This window comes from Accipiter gentilis, chromosome 1 (genome assembly GCF_929443795.1).
Source record: "Accipiter gentilis chromosome 1, bAccGen1.1, whole genome shotgun sequence".
Taxonomy (NCBI): domain Eukaryota; kingdom Metazoa; phylum Chordata; class Aves; order Accipitriformes; family Accipitridae; genus Astur; species Astur gentilis.
The window spans coordinates 15076057-15090740 of record NC_064880.1 but is presented as its reverse complement, the minus strand read 5'-3'; the positions used below and the strand labels follow the sequence as shown (position 1 = coordinate 15090740).

General features: G+C 44.0%; 1 protein-coding gene across 2 annotated transcripts in view; it reads left to right on the top strand.

Annotated features, from left to right (window-relative positions):
- The window catches only part of VWC2L (von Willebrand factor C domain containing 2 like), a 55033-nt gene that overhangs the window by 1856 nt on the left and 38493 nt on the right, over window positions 1-14684 (top strand). For both annotated transcript variants that reach the window (XM_049800692.1, XM_049800700.1), the window contains exon 2: window positions 1076-1542. In XM_049800692.1, the coding sequence (XP_049656649.1) occupies window positions 1132-1542 (411 nt within the window). In that variant the 5' untranslated portion in view covers window positions 1076-1131. The remainder of the gene's footprint in view (window positions 1-1075; window positions 1543-14684) is intronic.

Genomic DNA, 14684 nt, shown 5'->3' with positions numbered 1-14684 from the left:
AGTTCTCTTAGGAGAGGTCAGAAACCATTTTGCTGCTGGGGTTGCACCGGCTGTTGGCTGGTGTGCCGGCAGGACGGTGCGTTGGTGGCAGTGATGTGGCACCGCGGGCAGCCAGTAGTGCCCCCAAAACACACAGAAGGAGCCTTCGCCCGGAGCTGACTCTCCCCGGGGGCAGCGCGAAGCTCCTCTCCCTCTCTGGGTCAGTCCTTGCCTCGACCGCTTCAGCAGAGCTCTCCAAAGGTCGGGCCATGCCGCGTCGCTCCCAAAGTTTTAGAAATGCTCCAGCTTAATCAAGCAAACACATTTCAGCGGCTCCATGCATTACACAAGGCATTTAACATCCTGCTCTCTGCGTTCCTCTCTGGGAATTACTGAAATGCTGAATAATGGAGAAGGTGAATTACATCTTTGCTTCTGTCGGGATTATACGTACCTGCTGCAAGCTGGACTGTGTTGGTAGCCCAGGCAGTCCCTCTTCCTCTTCAGAAGTGCTGTATATAAAATCCTGTACTATTCCACCTCTCGCAGACTAGATATAACCCAGCACTATCTTTCATATTGGATACAGATCTACCTACAGATTATGCTTATCTCATTTTCCAACTCGGGTTTCCCTCCACAGTTTAATGAAGTGGGCTGTGCACCACACATAGCACGGAGGGGCAGTGGCCAACAGCAGGAGGTTAAGACCATGCTTAAACTTGGGTTCACGTCCCTCTGAGCTGGCCATCACCATGCAATTTCAGGCAGCTAATTTAATTTCTGGTGCATCAGAAAACTCAGCTGCACGAATGAGGAAAGTAAAAATTAGATCGATTCTGTGAGCCACCATTTCTGTAGAGATATTTTGTGGGTATATGCTTACAGGCATGTGTTTCTAATTTCTGTATTTCATATGCTTTATTCTCTGCAACAGTAATTGAGAAGAGGCTTGATTCAAATGAAATGGTGATAGTTATCGGTGCAGTTTGAAAGCACTGATTTGTTCTTGGGTGCTGGTTGAAACTATGGCCTTTATAAGTCAATATTAGTTAGAATTCTGAGTTTGTTCTCACTTTAAAATACTTGTTTTCAGACCACAACACTGGTCTCCCTATGGAAGCAGCTGTTTCTATCTGGCACTGAGATCCCATGGAAAAGCTGAGGAGGGGGATGGCTCTTCATATCCATGAAGCCTGGATACTTCTGTTTGTAATCCCTGCTTTGGTCACTCCAGCTGCCATCAATCATGAAGACTACCCCGCCGATGAAGGGGACCAGACCTCCAGCAATGACAATCTGATCTTTGATGACTACCGAGGGAAGGGCTGCGTGGATGACAGTGGCTTTGTGTACAAACTGGGAGAACGTTTTTTCCCGGGACATTCCAACTGTCCCTGTGTCTGTACTGAGGATGGACCTGTTTGCGATCAACCGGAATGCCCTAAAATCCACCCAAAGTGTACAAAAGTGGAACATAATGGATGCTGTCCAGAATGCAAGGAAGTGAAAAACTTTTGTGAATATCATGGGAAAAATTACAAAATCCTGGAGGAATTTAAGGTATGAAGCCCTTTCTTCAGTATTTAATATTAGTATGCTATAGGAATTGTATTTCAGTCGGGGACTCACAAAGGCACTCAGTAGTTGCTTACGGCTATTAATTCATGCTAAAGCTGAAGTCCTTTTTAGTTGTGATGCAGGTCTGGCTAAGGTAAAAGCTGCCACCTCCCCTCTTATGTACAATCACTGAGAGGCAATGGTCAGTCAAAAGCCCCCGTGTGAAATGCCAGCCCTCTGAATCTGCTACTCCAGACAACCTCCTTCTTCGCTCATAGCATGAATCAGGTTGGACTACCAATGGTGTCTGCAAAAATGGTGGTAAACCACTACTGAGTGCTTTTTAAGAACTCCTTTTCCAATTTGGATAGCAAAAATTGATGGCATGTTACTAAGACTTGTTACTCCTAACTGGATGAGAATGCAAGCAAGTAGATTGCAAGCTATATTTAATATTTTAATTTCAGCTGTGATAAGGCTGTCTAGAATGGCAGAAGGTGAATTCCTAGGCAGGTGACCATCTCAAGTAATGAGAAGTATGGGGTTTAATTATAGTGGTTGAGTTCCTATTAGGAATGTTGTAAAGAAATCCTTCTGGAATATATCTTAAAAATAAGACCAGATTTTCAAAAACCATTACCCTTTACACAACCTGCATCTCTCATTCTAATGAGTTTGACTGCATGTTTTCAATTCTGCTAAGGAAAACAACATTTCACAATGAAGAACCAGGTCTGTAAAGGCACTAGGTACATACATGAGTTTGTTCTCCCAGGTCGCATGGCTTTAAGATTCGTACCTCCATAATTAATGACAGCCTAGAACTCTTCATGGCTGTATGCCCAATCTCATTATACACTTGCCAATTTGTTTTCTTTTCTGACAATGAAAATGCTTTCATATAGGTCTATGTACTTCACGAGTTCTCAGTAACAAAGATCACAATTCCCTTTTTCCCAGATCTTTTCATTTTCAGTGGAGGTAGTGTTTAGTTCCTTTCTTCTATCGTGTATGGTTTATGTTCATCTTTTTCTGTCCATCTGTAACTGCAATCATTCGGTATGGGCAAGACAGTTTAATGGCATAGATACAAGGCAAAACAAATACATGAGGAACATCTCCTTGAGGGCCATCCTCATCCACTGTTTGCTGCTATGCTGAAGAATGTGAAGATGCTGATCTTGTAAACTGCTTAAATAACAGTTTCTTCTTGCCCTAGGAAGGCCCAGCCCAACTTCATCCCACAGTCATGCTTCAGTGGTCCCATTTTGACCGCTGTGTTGTCAGGTGGTGAAGTGTCCCACCTAGCTCTAAGTCTGACACATGGTCAGGTTCTTGTGTGAGAGTTTTAAGGACCCTTTTTGGAGAGATTTTAGGAAGGAGAAAGTTAGAAGGACTCTTTTTGGAGAGATTTCAGTGGGAGAATAATGAGATGGATCTTCTCATTAAAGTGTCTTTTGCATGTGAATGAAGTACAAAAGTACTAATCACTTTTCCTGAAAGAAATAATTGCACCCTGATAATGGATTAAAGGATAGAGAAAGAGAATTTAGGGGAGAAAGGCTATAAAAGAGAGTTAGAGCAGTCTGGCTCATTGTTTGCTGTGTCCAAAAGCTGTTGGGTGTTGCATGGAAAGCGAAGTTCCGCTACCCTCTGAGAAACACAAAGTAGATGGTGGTACGCCACGCTCGCACATGGTCCAGGACTCATTTGAGATCCTTCAGACTTAATTTAGTTGACAGCTGAGCTTTTGACCTGGGCCTGTGTTTTGCTGAGAGCTCGGTACCCTATGGAGCCAGGCAGAAACTGATTTTTTTGAAACCTATGTGTTTACCTAGAATAAATAGTGAAATTCTTTTTTTCCTCTAAGTAGTGGAAGACATTCAGGCAATGGAAGATTACTGTGCACTTCCAGGGGTGTTTGGGGGCGGGGGGGGGGGGGGAAGGAGCACCTGTTAACTATGACCTTATAAATGCTATAGGAAACACAGAACTTCAAGATTCAGGACAGAACTTCAAGATTCAGGAAACTGCTGCTATGAAGTGAAATCTTAACTTCATTGAAGCATCCAAGCATTTTGCTGTTTACTTCAACGGAACAAAGATTTTACCTGCTATCTCCACAGATGAAATTCTGAGCAGTTTGTAGGTTTTACAGGCTCTGAACTCTGCTCTTCCCTTGTCCTGTTGAATTTATAAGGTCTGCAAGCTTTCTGAAGTCCATTCCACACATGCTCAAGTCAAAGAGGAGAGGCTTTTTCCAGTCATTCTGACCCAATAACAGACTGCTTTCAGTGGAAATAGAGGCACTGTTTTAGGTGGGCTCGTAACCCTTTCACGCACTTGATTTACTTTCGCTAATATGTAGGTTCCAAATCATCATCCACAGAAGTGCTTGTCACTGCTTAGTTACAGCTAAAACTAGCCTCCATTTAAAAATCTTTTCTAAGTGTGTGTCTCCGTGTGTGCACCAGGACTGACTTATCTTGTAGAAATTTCAACTGCCTGATCTTTCACAAATTAGGATTTTTTTTTTCTCTAGGAAATTTTTTTCTCTAGGATATCAAAATCTGTGAGAGGTTTCCATTTGGGAGAATCTTCCTGCCTTGTTTCTAGATTTCTGTTTAGGTTTGGGGTGAGAAATCCAAATGCAATTTAACCTTTTTTTTTTTCTTACCACTGACAGTAACTGTGACTACCTCAGGGTAAAGGAGTGGTTATAAAGGCCCATTTCTTGAATATTTAGCTTTCTTCTAGTGAACTGATCTTCCTCTGATTTTTTTTTTTTTTACTTACAACAGTCATAAGAGCAAAATATAAACATGACAACAAGCCATCTAGCTTAGACAGCTGTCCAAATGTTTATGCCTGTGCCCCTAAACTGTTAACATGTACAGACAAAATGCCAAACTGAAGTTCAATTGTAAATCTAAACCTATTAGTAGCTTTTCTTGTATCCTTTTTTAGAACCTTGTCTCCCTGACAGATGGTTTAGTAACCCCACGTAACATCTTCATAGCTCTGTTATGGGTCCTGGGTGGGTTTTGAGTTCCAGCTGCCCATACGGAGCCTGCCTCATCCCTTTGGTTTGCCTAGGACTTATCCCCAACTTCGGCTGAGGCTGCGGTTCCACCTGGAAACCCTCGCAGAAAAGGCCAGCACGGTCTCCCTAATGTGAATCAAGATCAGACTTAAACATGTATAATATGTAGATTGCTGCCTGGTGTTCAGGATTTTGACTCCCGTGGAGCAGTGCGCAGGACAAAGGGGAGGTCTGGTGGCTATTACGGGGAGCCCTCTATATCTTTCCCAACATCATTGTCCAGTTCTGTCCTTGTCAGCCTCGAATCTGGTCTCTCGCGGCTCCTCCGCTCCCTCTCAGAGGCAAACACAGAGTGGCAGGCAGCTGCGGTGGCTGCAGGGAAGGTGTGAAGGATGCTGCAAGTCTCAGGCAGTTTCTCCATTTTCTCCAGAGAGATCTGGCAGGGACTCTCGGGGTCACTTAGCAGCTTGCTTTTTCTCCCACACATCAGCCGTGTTTTGATTTCAGTCCTGGAGGTTAAGGTCCAAGTCACAAGTGCTCTAAGCTTGCCTCTACTAGCAGAGATCTTTCAGGGAGGTTGTTAGCCTTCCCCTTTCTTCCCAGAGAGAGAGAAAACAAGCAAGTAACAACTCAGCGGTCTCAGTTATTGTAAGTACACATCGTTGTCTTTTAAATTAATGTTCCCAGATAGCAGCTTATATAAACTTAAGGAGACAGTGTACCGCCGGTGTGATGGATGTTCATTGGCAGCTTATGGAGGAATCGTGCAAATGTCAGTGAGACAACAGTTTTCCTAAGTGCTGATTAGTTTTTACTCTCCTGCATAACTTACAGGAAACCACATGCCTACCCAGATTTGAGAAATGCAATTTATGGCATGGTTTAAGGTACATTTGTAGCCACAGTTAGGAGCCATTTGAAAAGGGTTAGGTTGTCAGATTGAAAAGTCCATAATCACTTCTGAACTTCCTAGATCTCTCATCACCTGATACAGATATATCCATAAACTGCTTTCTGTGGACCTATATGAATTTGTAGCAAAATACCATCGCTGGAAAATGAATGATTGGATCACAAGAGACTGTCAAGCTGACATCTTGAAACATTCTCTTCATTTTAGACCCTGCAGGTGGGAACTGCTCCCTGTCCCTACAGGAGAGTGAGTCCCGGTGACATGGGTTTTGGTAGCACAGTGCCATCCTTCTCAAAGTCAATGGCAGAAATTTTCTAGCCACGGACATTAAAATATCTCCATTTGCCTGGCAGGACATTGGGTGGGTTATTCTTTGGGTGGGAACACGAGAGGTTTTGGCATCACAAGTTGGCCTTCCTGGTAATAGTCAGGTCAGAAGAGCAGCTTCAACCTGCAGTTGTGAACTTGAACATCAGGGATATTTTTTGGGTACTCTTCAGTGGCTGCCCTGCTTTCTGCCAAGCACAGAGCTGCAATTTCTTCTAGCCATTGGCTCTGCCAATGCTTAACTGCTGCCTTCATCTGCTTGCCCTTCCCAGCGACTCCTCCACCTTCTTGTCCTCTCCCCTTCCCCCTTCCCTGCTCCCAAACCCACCCTCGCTCAGAAAGGCCCTAGATGATGCCCAAATGTTTGTCCCTTGCATCAAGCACAAGTGTGGAGGGATGCCAGGAAAACCCTTGCCCCTTCGCAGGCCTCTGCACTGTGAAACAAAAAATCCAGGAAAGGGGAAATTGTAGCTTCATTCTAGGGCAAAATCTCTACTGACTTGAAAAGAGCCAGGATTTCACTGCTGGAGTTCTTCTTTATTTTTCTTTCCCATGTTTCCTGCCACTATATCTTAAGTTCATTGCTTTGTTTTGTCCACAAATCATCTGTAATCCTTCAGCTAGGGCTTCTGTGTCTCACTGACTTTATGTCTTCTTGAGCAGCACTTTGCACAGTAGAGATCACAGTTCTAACAGGGATCTTCAGGGTATAATCAGAATCCAAAATAAATGAGGGACTATATAAGCATAGCATTATCATATACTAATTCTCAGCTCATTATGGAAACCTTTGCTTCAGAATAGTGACACCTCCTTCTCCTTTGTTAATGCTCTTTAAAAATGTTTTATTAATGCAATTATCTCAATATAACTTAACAAAATAAGACTTCTCATCAAAAGGCATTAGCACATGTAAGAGTGTATTCAGCTGCTATTCCAGCATCTCTCAGTCCCTGAAATGCAGTGTGTCCATTCTGCCACTGGAGAAAAGGCGGCAATGAAACCAAAATGTGATTCTCCACCCCCACAACCATGCCAGAAATAGAAATTAAGTGGTGCAAACTACAGCCTTGCTCTGACCACTAGTTACCCGGCCTCGGAGTGCAACCTTATCAAATATGAATGAAACCCTTGGGACATTCCCGGAGCAGTACTGATGGGATGATGCTCTTAGGTGAAAACCAAGAGTTTCTTGCAGCCCTGGGTTGAAAGGGGAAGGTGAGGGGGAGAAGTGTACAACCAGCCGGTGCCTGGGGTGGTGCAGGGGGCTGCTCTGAGGGTCCCTCAGCCCTGCCCAGGGGTATTGAACTGTCCAGCTGCAGGTTTGGACTGTGGATGCTGTGGTTTATATCAGCGTGAGAGAATAGAGATACGACACCTTAAATCTGAGGAGCTTCATTAGGCCACTAGAAAAACAAAGTAGGGAGAAAAGGAAGGTTCTTTACTGAGTTTTCTCCGCTATTACATGAGTGTTCAGTTTCCTAGTGAATCTTGGAAAGTGCTCAAATCATGGCAGGCTAATCATTGCAAGAACTAGTGTTATTAAAACCTTTTGGTAGTATACTAAACCAGTCATCCAAATCACTAGTAGTTTTTAGATCTTCACTCATGAATTCCATGAAACTGATTACTAATCCAAGCCAGCATGGGGCCCCGATTTTAATATTGGCATTTTTCTCTCCAAGATGCATGAGGGGGGGGGGTTTCTGCTATGACTCAGACAAATGGGGCTTTTTTTTTCTTCTTGTGTGTTCTGCAATTTCATGTACGGCTAGAAAATCATAATACAAAAGAAATTTCAATAACGTGCCTCTGCTTTAATAAAAGGAGCCATGAACAATGCCAGTTCTGAAGATAGCATACAGCCATTGAAATCAGACAGGGGAAACAGAACATCAGTCAGATGGAAAAGTACGATTTATTATCTCCCTCCTGGCAAAATTACAGTGACAATGTCTATGCAAAGGAATCTGAAATTACTGACTTACTGTATTTCTGTCATAATTTGTACCAAGAAAACATACTAAAATAGATAGGCATGTCACACTGATCTATAGTGATACCTATTTTTTAAATTATGTTATGTACTTAGCTACTGATTCTATAATGTATGTATTACATTATGCACAAGTATATTATTACAATAGGTGAAAGAAGAGGGGGCCTGTATTCAGAATTTGGCTACAAAAAAATCCCTGCTGTTGTTTTACCCAGATCACAGTAGTACATGGAGGCCCCAAAAGCTCAGAGCTCAGTGGTGCCAACTGCGCTACACACATACTCTCTCAAAGCTCCTCATTGAAATAGATGAGACCCAAAACTTGAGAATCAGCACAATTCAAAATCGGCAGGAATTAAGCACAAGCCCCTGAGTTTTAGTCACAGTGCGCTAGTGCAGGAGCGCAGTGCAGAGTTTGGCCTCTACATGCAAGCCCAAGGGATTGGTATTTTTCCAGTAAATATGACACAGGAATTAACATGTGCCCAACAGTTGTACCGCCAAAGCTGTGACTGGGCTTTCAGATGTTCGCTCCAGGAAATAGCCCATCGGCTCTGCTTGCTTCCAGAATTGGGGGCTGTCCAGAGAGCTACTGAAAGAGAGGAGATATCTCTGCACAGCTGGAGAAGAAGCTCTGGCACTTCCTCTCCCCTCCATTGCTGCTGGAGCCATGCTGTTAAGAAAATGGGATGTGTAGTACATGCAACTGTTACCATCTCCTTCCAAGAGTGGTAGAATCAAGTCTGAGGCTTTATTATTGTGCCAGGCAATGCTCAGTGGGGTCAAGGAGAGAAGCGCTCATCCCTTGGCTCTCCCAGGCTGTGTCCATCTCTGTCACCCACGACGTTTCTGTAGGGCTGGTGAGAGTGAGGTCCTTAGGTCATCAGCTTGTGAAGAAGCATGTCATCCATAGAAATGTTAACAGATCGTTGGCAAGAAGTCTTTTAGACAACGATTTCCCACCAGAGTGAGGGGAAGTGCAGGTGTGTGTTTGTTGCTTCTGGAATGTGCTTTATGCAGAATTGCATTCATTAAAAATATTGCTCAATTAGCTACTTATCCTAGTTATTGTTTTTAAGACTATAATTAGATAAGTCTGTAGTGACAACGCTCGGTCTAGTTGCAAAATAAAAATACTTGTAGCATTAGGCTTCCTTACTCTTTGTTCTGTGGTACAGTTCAGAGGTAATTCTTTGGGAATTATAATAAAATCAGTATCCTTGGAGGAGCATTAGGGTTTGAAGTGGCTCCTCAAAGCAGGGAATCTCTCAGTTTGTTAACTGTGGTCATCCCAGGCAGGAAAACCTTTCTGACTAAGGGTTAACCGACTATGCTCCCTGTGTTAGCAGACCCCAGCATATTCTCTCATTGCAGATAACCTGTTCACACCCATTTTCATTTCACATCCTTCCCAGCTTGTGCTCATAACCAAATATGATAATGTCCCCTGAGGGACAGAAACCTCCTGGACCCTGCTGGCTTCTCTCCTGAGGGTTTAAGCAATGGCAGCTGGATACAAAGGGCAGATGGGAGAATTTGGAAAATGCCTTCTCCATAGTGCCAGCTAGTAAAAAGCTGCTTTGTTCTTTGTGGCAGGTGGGGCAGGTTCTACGGTGCTGTCAACCACTGCAGCTCCATGGATCACAAGTGGCCCTTTGGGGTGTTACACTGGTGTAAAGTTGGGTACCAGTTAGATACTCCTCTGTGCGATGCTGACCCAAGATAAGGATTTGCCTGAGGGAGCTCCCATGAAGCCTAATCCTCCTTGCCAGCTGCCAGAAAGTAAAAAGTTAGGCTAGGCTATCAAAAAGGTACAGATAATGGAGAACAAGAGAGAAAAGCAACCAGGAACAAGTCATTATTTGATATGATGTGTTTGCCCCTCTCCCACCTCTCAACATGCAAAGAAAATAGGACAGGTGTCAAAGCCCAGGAGCAAAGGAAACCAAAACCACAGCAAACCCAGGCGGACTCATGATGTTAACCCACTGGTGCAAGCACAGCTCACTTCTTGGCAGGACGCGGCTGGAGACAGCGAACGAGAAGGGGAAGTGTGTGTAGATGTAATCGTGGGTGCTCGGCACCCTTGAACTCCTGTACCCTCAGCACTGTTAAGGAGAAAGGCAAGTCAGCTCCTAACCGCTCCTCAGCCATAGACTTCGGTTCAGCCAACACGTCTTTCCTTGGGAGGAGAAAAGGGCAGTACAGCAACGAAGCGTGTTAATGGAGATCAGTAATGAGGTCTTGTCTCCAGCTCTGATGCTGGAGGGAATCCTGAGCTCGGCAGAGGTGAGCAAGAGCAAAGCATTCAGGAAGGAGCTGCTCTTTCGGGGGGAAGGAGGGAGCATAGTTGTGTGCTGGTGGGATGCAGGAGCTCCCACTGCAGGACCGAGGGGGTGGGACCGTCTTCCCTTAGGGCACAAGAGGTGCAAAACTGTGTGAAATGCTGAGGCTGAGGGTGATACAGCACTGAAATCTGCAGCGTGGAGCCTACAGCAAGAGGAGCTCACACTTTCCCTTGACTGCCACGACCCAGCCAGGAGTCACCCGCCAGGGTGATTATTTCCAGCTGCCTGAGCTGCAGAGAGACACGGAGCTTGTCTTCAGACAAAGCAGACCGACTCCAAAGATTGCATTCAGTACAAACAGCCATCGTGTGGGTATCTTGTGAGTAAAAGACTTACGGGGCCAAATCCATCACTGGTGTAAATCTGCCTGGCCTGTACTGTGGCTCTGGAAAGCGCATCTGATGATCCAGGCAGAAAACTGCAGGAGAAGGGATGGGACCAACATCCAAATCTCTTCCTCAGTGATGGCTGGTTATGTTATGCCTACCTCCTTAATACAAATTCAGTATTTTATCAGTATGTAGAGCTGATCTCGCCACCACCTCCCATCTTTTGGCGTGGATGAAGAGGGAAACAGCAGATTCAGGTATAGGGAAAACACAGGTGAAAGGGATCACCTTTCTGACCAGGTTCTCGGTTCCTTTCTCCCTGCCCCAGGAGACTTTCTCCTAGACAAGGCTCCTTCATTGCAAGGGCTGACAGGGAGGGAATGGAGAGCAGGAAGCTGCCAGCTGGGCTTGCTTTCCCTGTTGGTATTAAAAGGAGCTTAACAAATGTGAAGCACACACAAACATTTTGTCTGTGTCCCAACAGGGCTGTGCATCACACGTTTGAGTCACAGTCCCACCTGTCGTATCTGTAACCTTTCAAAAGGAGGCCTGTTCCCTGTGCACTGGGCATGTCTGAACTAAAAAAGTATTGTAATAGAGTCATAAAAATTATCACCAAAGTAATAGAGAACGCCAGTCCCCTCAGCCCCAGGGTAGGTGAGGTGCAACTATTGTAAGGAATGAAATGAGACATATATCAAAACACAGAGAGCGTTCTTATGAAAGAAGTGCAAAGTCATGTTGTTACGGAAAGCTCCACTGCTGCTCTCGGGAGAGAAAAGCAACCACGAGACTGCTCCCGTGGAAAAAGGGCCAGGGCTCAGATCAAGGTTGTCTCTCTCTCATCAGCTAATGGAGGAGTCACTCTCCAGATCCAGACGTGGTTCCGGGAGCCTTTTACACCCATCAAATTGTGCAGCACATAGCAAATATATGAGTACAAAGCTCCTGACAACATCACAATCCTGAATCATCAGATGTGGGCCCAGGGTACCCATGGTGAGGCACATCTTCTGTGCTTCTGTCTCTCATCTGGCTCACTGATCTGTAGTAGCTCCCCAGGAATTTTTACAAAAGGATGACAAGAATAATTTTGTTTCCAGGTATGGACAGGCATGGTCTGGGGCTGAGGGGAGAAGAGGTATACATGACCTGGGGGGATGACAGCATCTTTATGCATTTCCATCTCCAGAATCCAAGCCTGGTCACCAGCCTGCTGGAAAGACTCTTATAGCTGTGAATAGAATAGAAAAGCAGCAGTTACGGGTAACTAAAATCGAGCTTTGTTTGGAGAGCTGCGGCATCTGTAGGCTAAGAAAATAGGCAAGTCATCTTCAACTTCCTTGTGATGGGGTTGCTTTGAGTATAGGATGGAGTCACCATTTATAGAAAATATTTTCAGTAATGTATTTGTGTCTCTCTTGTCCTTTCCATTGAGTGAGACATTTGTCATTTCATTTCAGTCTTACGTTAGTAATGCTTGTGTGCATGTTGGGGGCTCCCATAGAAATACAGGATCTCAGCATCCACTTCTGCTGCTTCTTGGACGCCAGCTCCTTGTTTTAGCTGATCTGCAGTATGGTGCAAACATTTTTCAATTTTTGGATGGCACAGTTCATTTGTATTGCTAGTACTCCATGCAAGTAGGATACAGCTCCAGTTTTTCACTGCAAATAAATTATCTAATGACTTAGTAGTTTTTTCCTGTTGCAAAATCATTTGCAACCTGATGGTGTTTTCAGTGATTGTACTCATCTATAGTTACTCACCAGATTGTTTATTTGAGCAACTTTCCACCTATGGAAAATCCAAGTCATTACCATTTCTGTAGCATAACTGATACTGTGTCCACTAGCTGATTTTTATTTTTTTAAGTGAGTGACAAAAACGAGTGAAATTTTTGCCCAGTGCACATTCTTGTGGTGTGCGCGCGTGTATGTACACACACACACGCCATTTACCAAATCTTTAACACAATTTAGACAGTTATTTATGTGTTGCTGATTAGTAAAGGCAAAGTGAGCATCGCAGAAGAGGAATGGGCTGATTTCAGTCTGGCCTTCAGGTGGGACTCGCTAGCTAGCCCATTCTCTGCAGTTTGGCACCTGCAAAATTTCTCAGTTGAAAGCTTCCTCTGGACTTCCCTGCAATCTCCTGCTAATCTGCCTGAGATCACAGGCAATTTCAATAACAATGAAAATGATTCTAATTTTGACTCCAGGAGTATCTTCAATGAATGCTATCCCAGTTTCTTTTTTATTCATCTCGCCTGGTTTATGACTTCCCACCTCAGCTGTAATACGGAAACCATTTTTGCCTCCGATTTTATTCATCAGGTCCTTTTTAACTTTCTCCCCTTCCTTGCTTCCTGCCAATAAATTCACCACCTGAAACTGTAGCTACAAAAATCATTTCCATCAGAATTGCCATTGTCCTTAGTGTCATTAAAAGTTATAGCTACTCTTAAGAGGTAAGTGCCCAATTTCACAGACTTCACTTTACATCGCTCTGCTTTTCCTGCTGTTTTATCTGCATAGAAGAGGATGCTATCAGTTGAGCCTGTCTGAGGGGAGAGGCTGAATGTGATTATCCATATGAGCGCTGGCACGCAGTCTCTTGAAAACTAAAAGATGGAGAGATTGCCAGCAGTGATGGTTTTCAGCTTTACTTCTCTTGGAGTCCAGCACTCGCAGGGGATGGGACACATCCAGTCCTTCCCGGGGACACGTAGGCAGGAGGTGCATTCAGATACAGCTAGCAGATCCAAATCTCAAGATAAGGTACTGACAAATGTGTGCAGAAGTACCAGGTTAGATCTATTGCATTCAAAACTGCCTTGACATCAGTAGAAATGGAGATGATGGCATCTCCTTTTTTTTTTTAAGGGGTTTGCATTTCTTTTTCTAACATGTTCTCAAAGGGGGAGAAATCATTGCAACTCAGTATTCAGTAAAACTACCATGAAAAGCATTTTTTCCCTTTGCAGTATAATCTAGAAAAGGCATATACTTATGCACCATTTCCCTTTTGCTGTTTGAAGGAGGTGGGAGCTAACATGCCTGATTAAGGTTTGCAGGTCTATTCAATTCAGTTGAAATACTTAGATTGTCTTCTACCAACTTGAACAGCCTCTGCATGATGATCAGTATGTGTCTATTGTAACATGATTAGATGGTTGTAAACACTTACATGAAGCTTTTCTATTTCCTTCCTCAAAAGAAATGTCAAGTATTTGTGATATAATAGTTGTAAAGTTTGTATTGCTCTGTAGTTGTTTGCTAGTAGCTGTGTATAATTGATGAAGGGCTGTTGTGCAATAGTCAGACAGCACAAGGACATAGTCCTTACGTGACCACTTCATGGCACCTTGTCAATGAGATGGAAGTCTTCGAGTATGGGATTATGGGACATTCTTGTACAAATACCCTCTTCAAGCTTAGCTGGAGAGTGTAGAAAGGAGGGGGAAGAGAGCAGCCCAATAAATCCTGATAACTCGATCTCAGAACAGATGACTAGAGGGCAATGGCAAGAATTTGAAGTAGCTGTGAGCAGCCTGTACACTAGCCTCAGCAAAGATGTAAACTTTCTTCCACGAGGCTGAAAACTCAGGTACGAAGAAAGTACCACGCAATTCAAAGTCTTTTCTGGAAAAGGTGAGGAGAGGTCCAAAGTGTCAGGAAGTGGCTGTACTAGATATGCCTGGAGGAAATCAGGAGCTGGCATCTAAATTCACAGAGTGGGAAGTCTCAAGGAGTAACAGGTCTGTGTATAGTCTGTTTTAAATGATGCAAGATCCACTGGCTCTTGAAATACTTAGGTACCAAATAACACTTTGATCTCAGGCACCGTTTTCCCAGCTGCTGGAGGGGTATGAGCCTCAGACTCCGAGTCTGAGTGAAGCCGACTGGATTAATCACAGCTGATCACAGGAGTCTGCAGCCTTAAAACTCAGTCCGAGATCTCTTCTGAGCTGGGTAACACCCCACATATAGGACTGAAATGAGTGCACTTGGAAACCAGAGTTAGCGTGGTGAATGTGTCAGCAGAGCAAAAACCTGAGGAAAATTGCTTCTGATTGACAGAACAAACAGGTAAAGAAAAAGTATCAATCAGATGTCATCTTCAGAGTTTTTCGTTTGTCTTGGGTAAATCACTCCCTTTCCACCTCCGTAGAGATGTTTGTGTA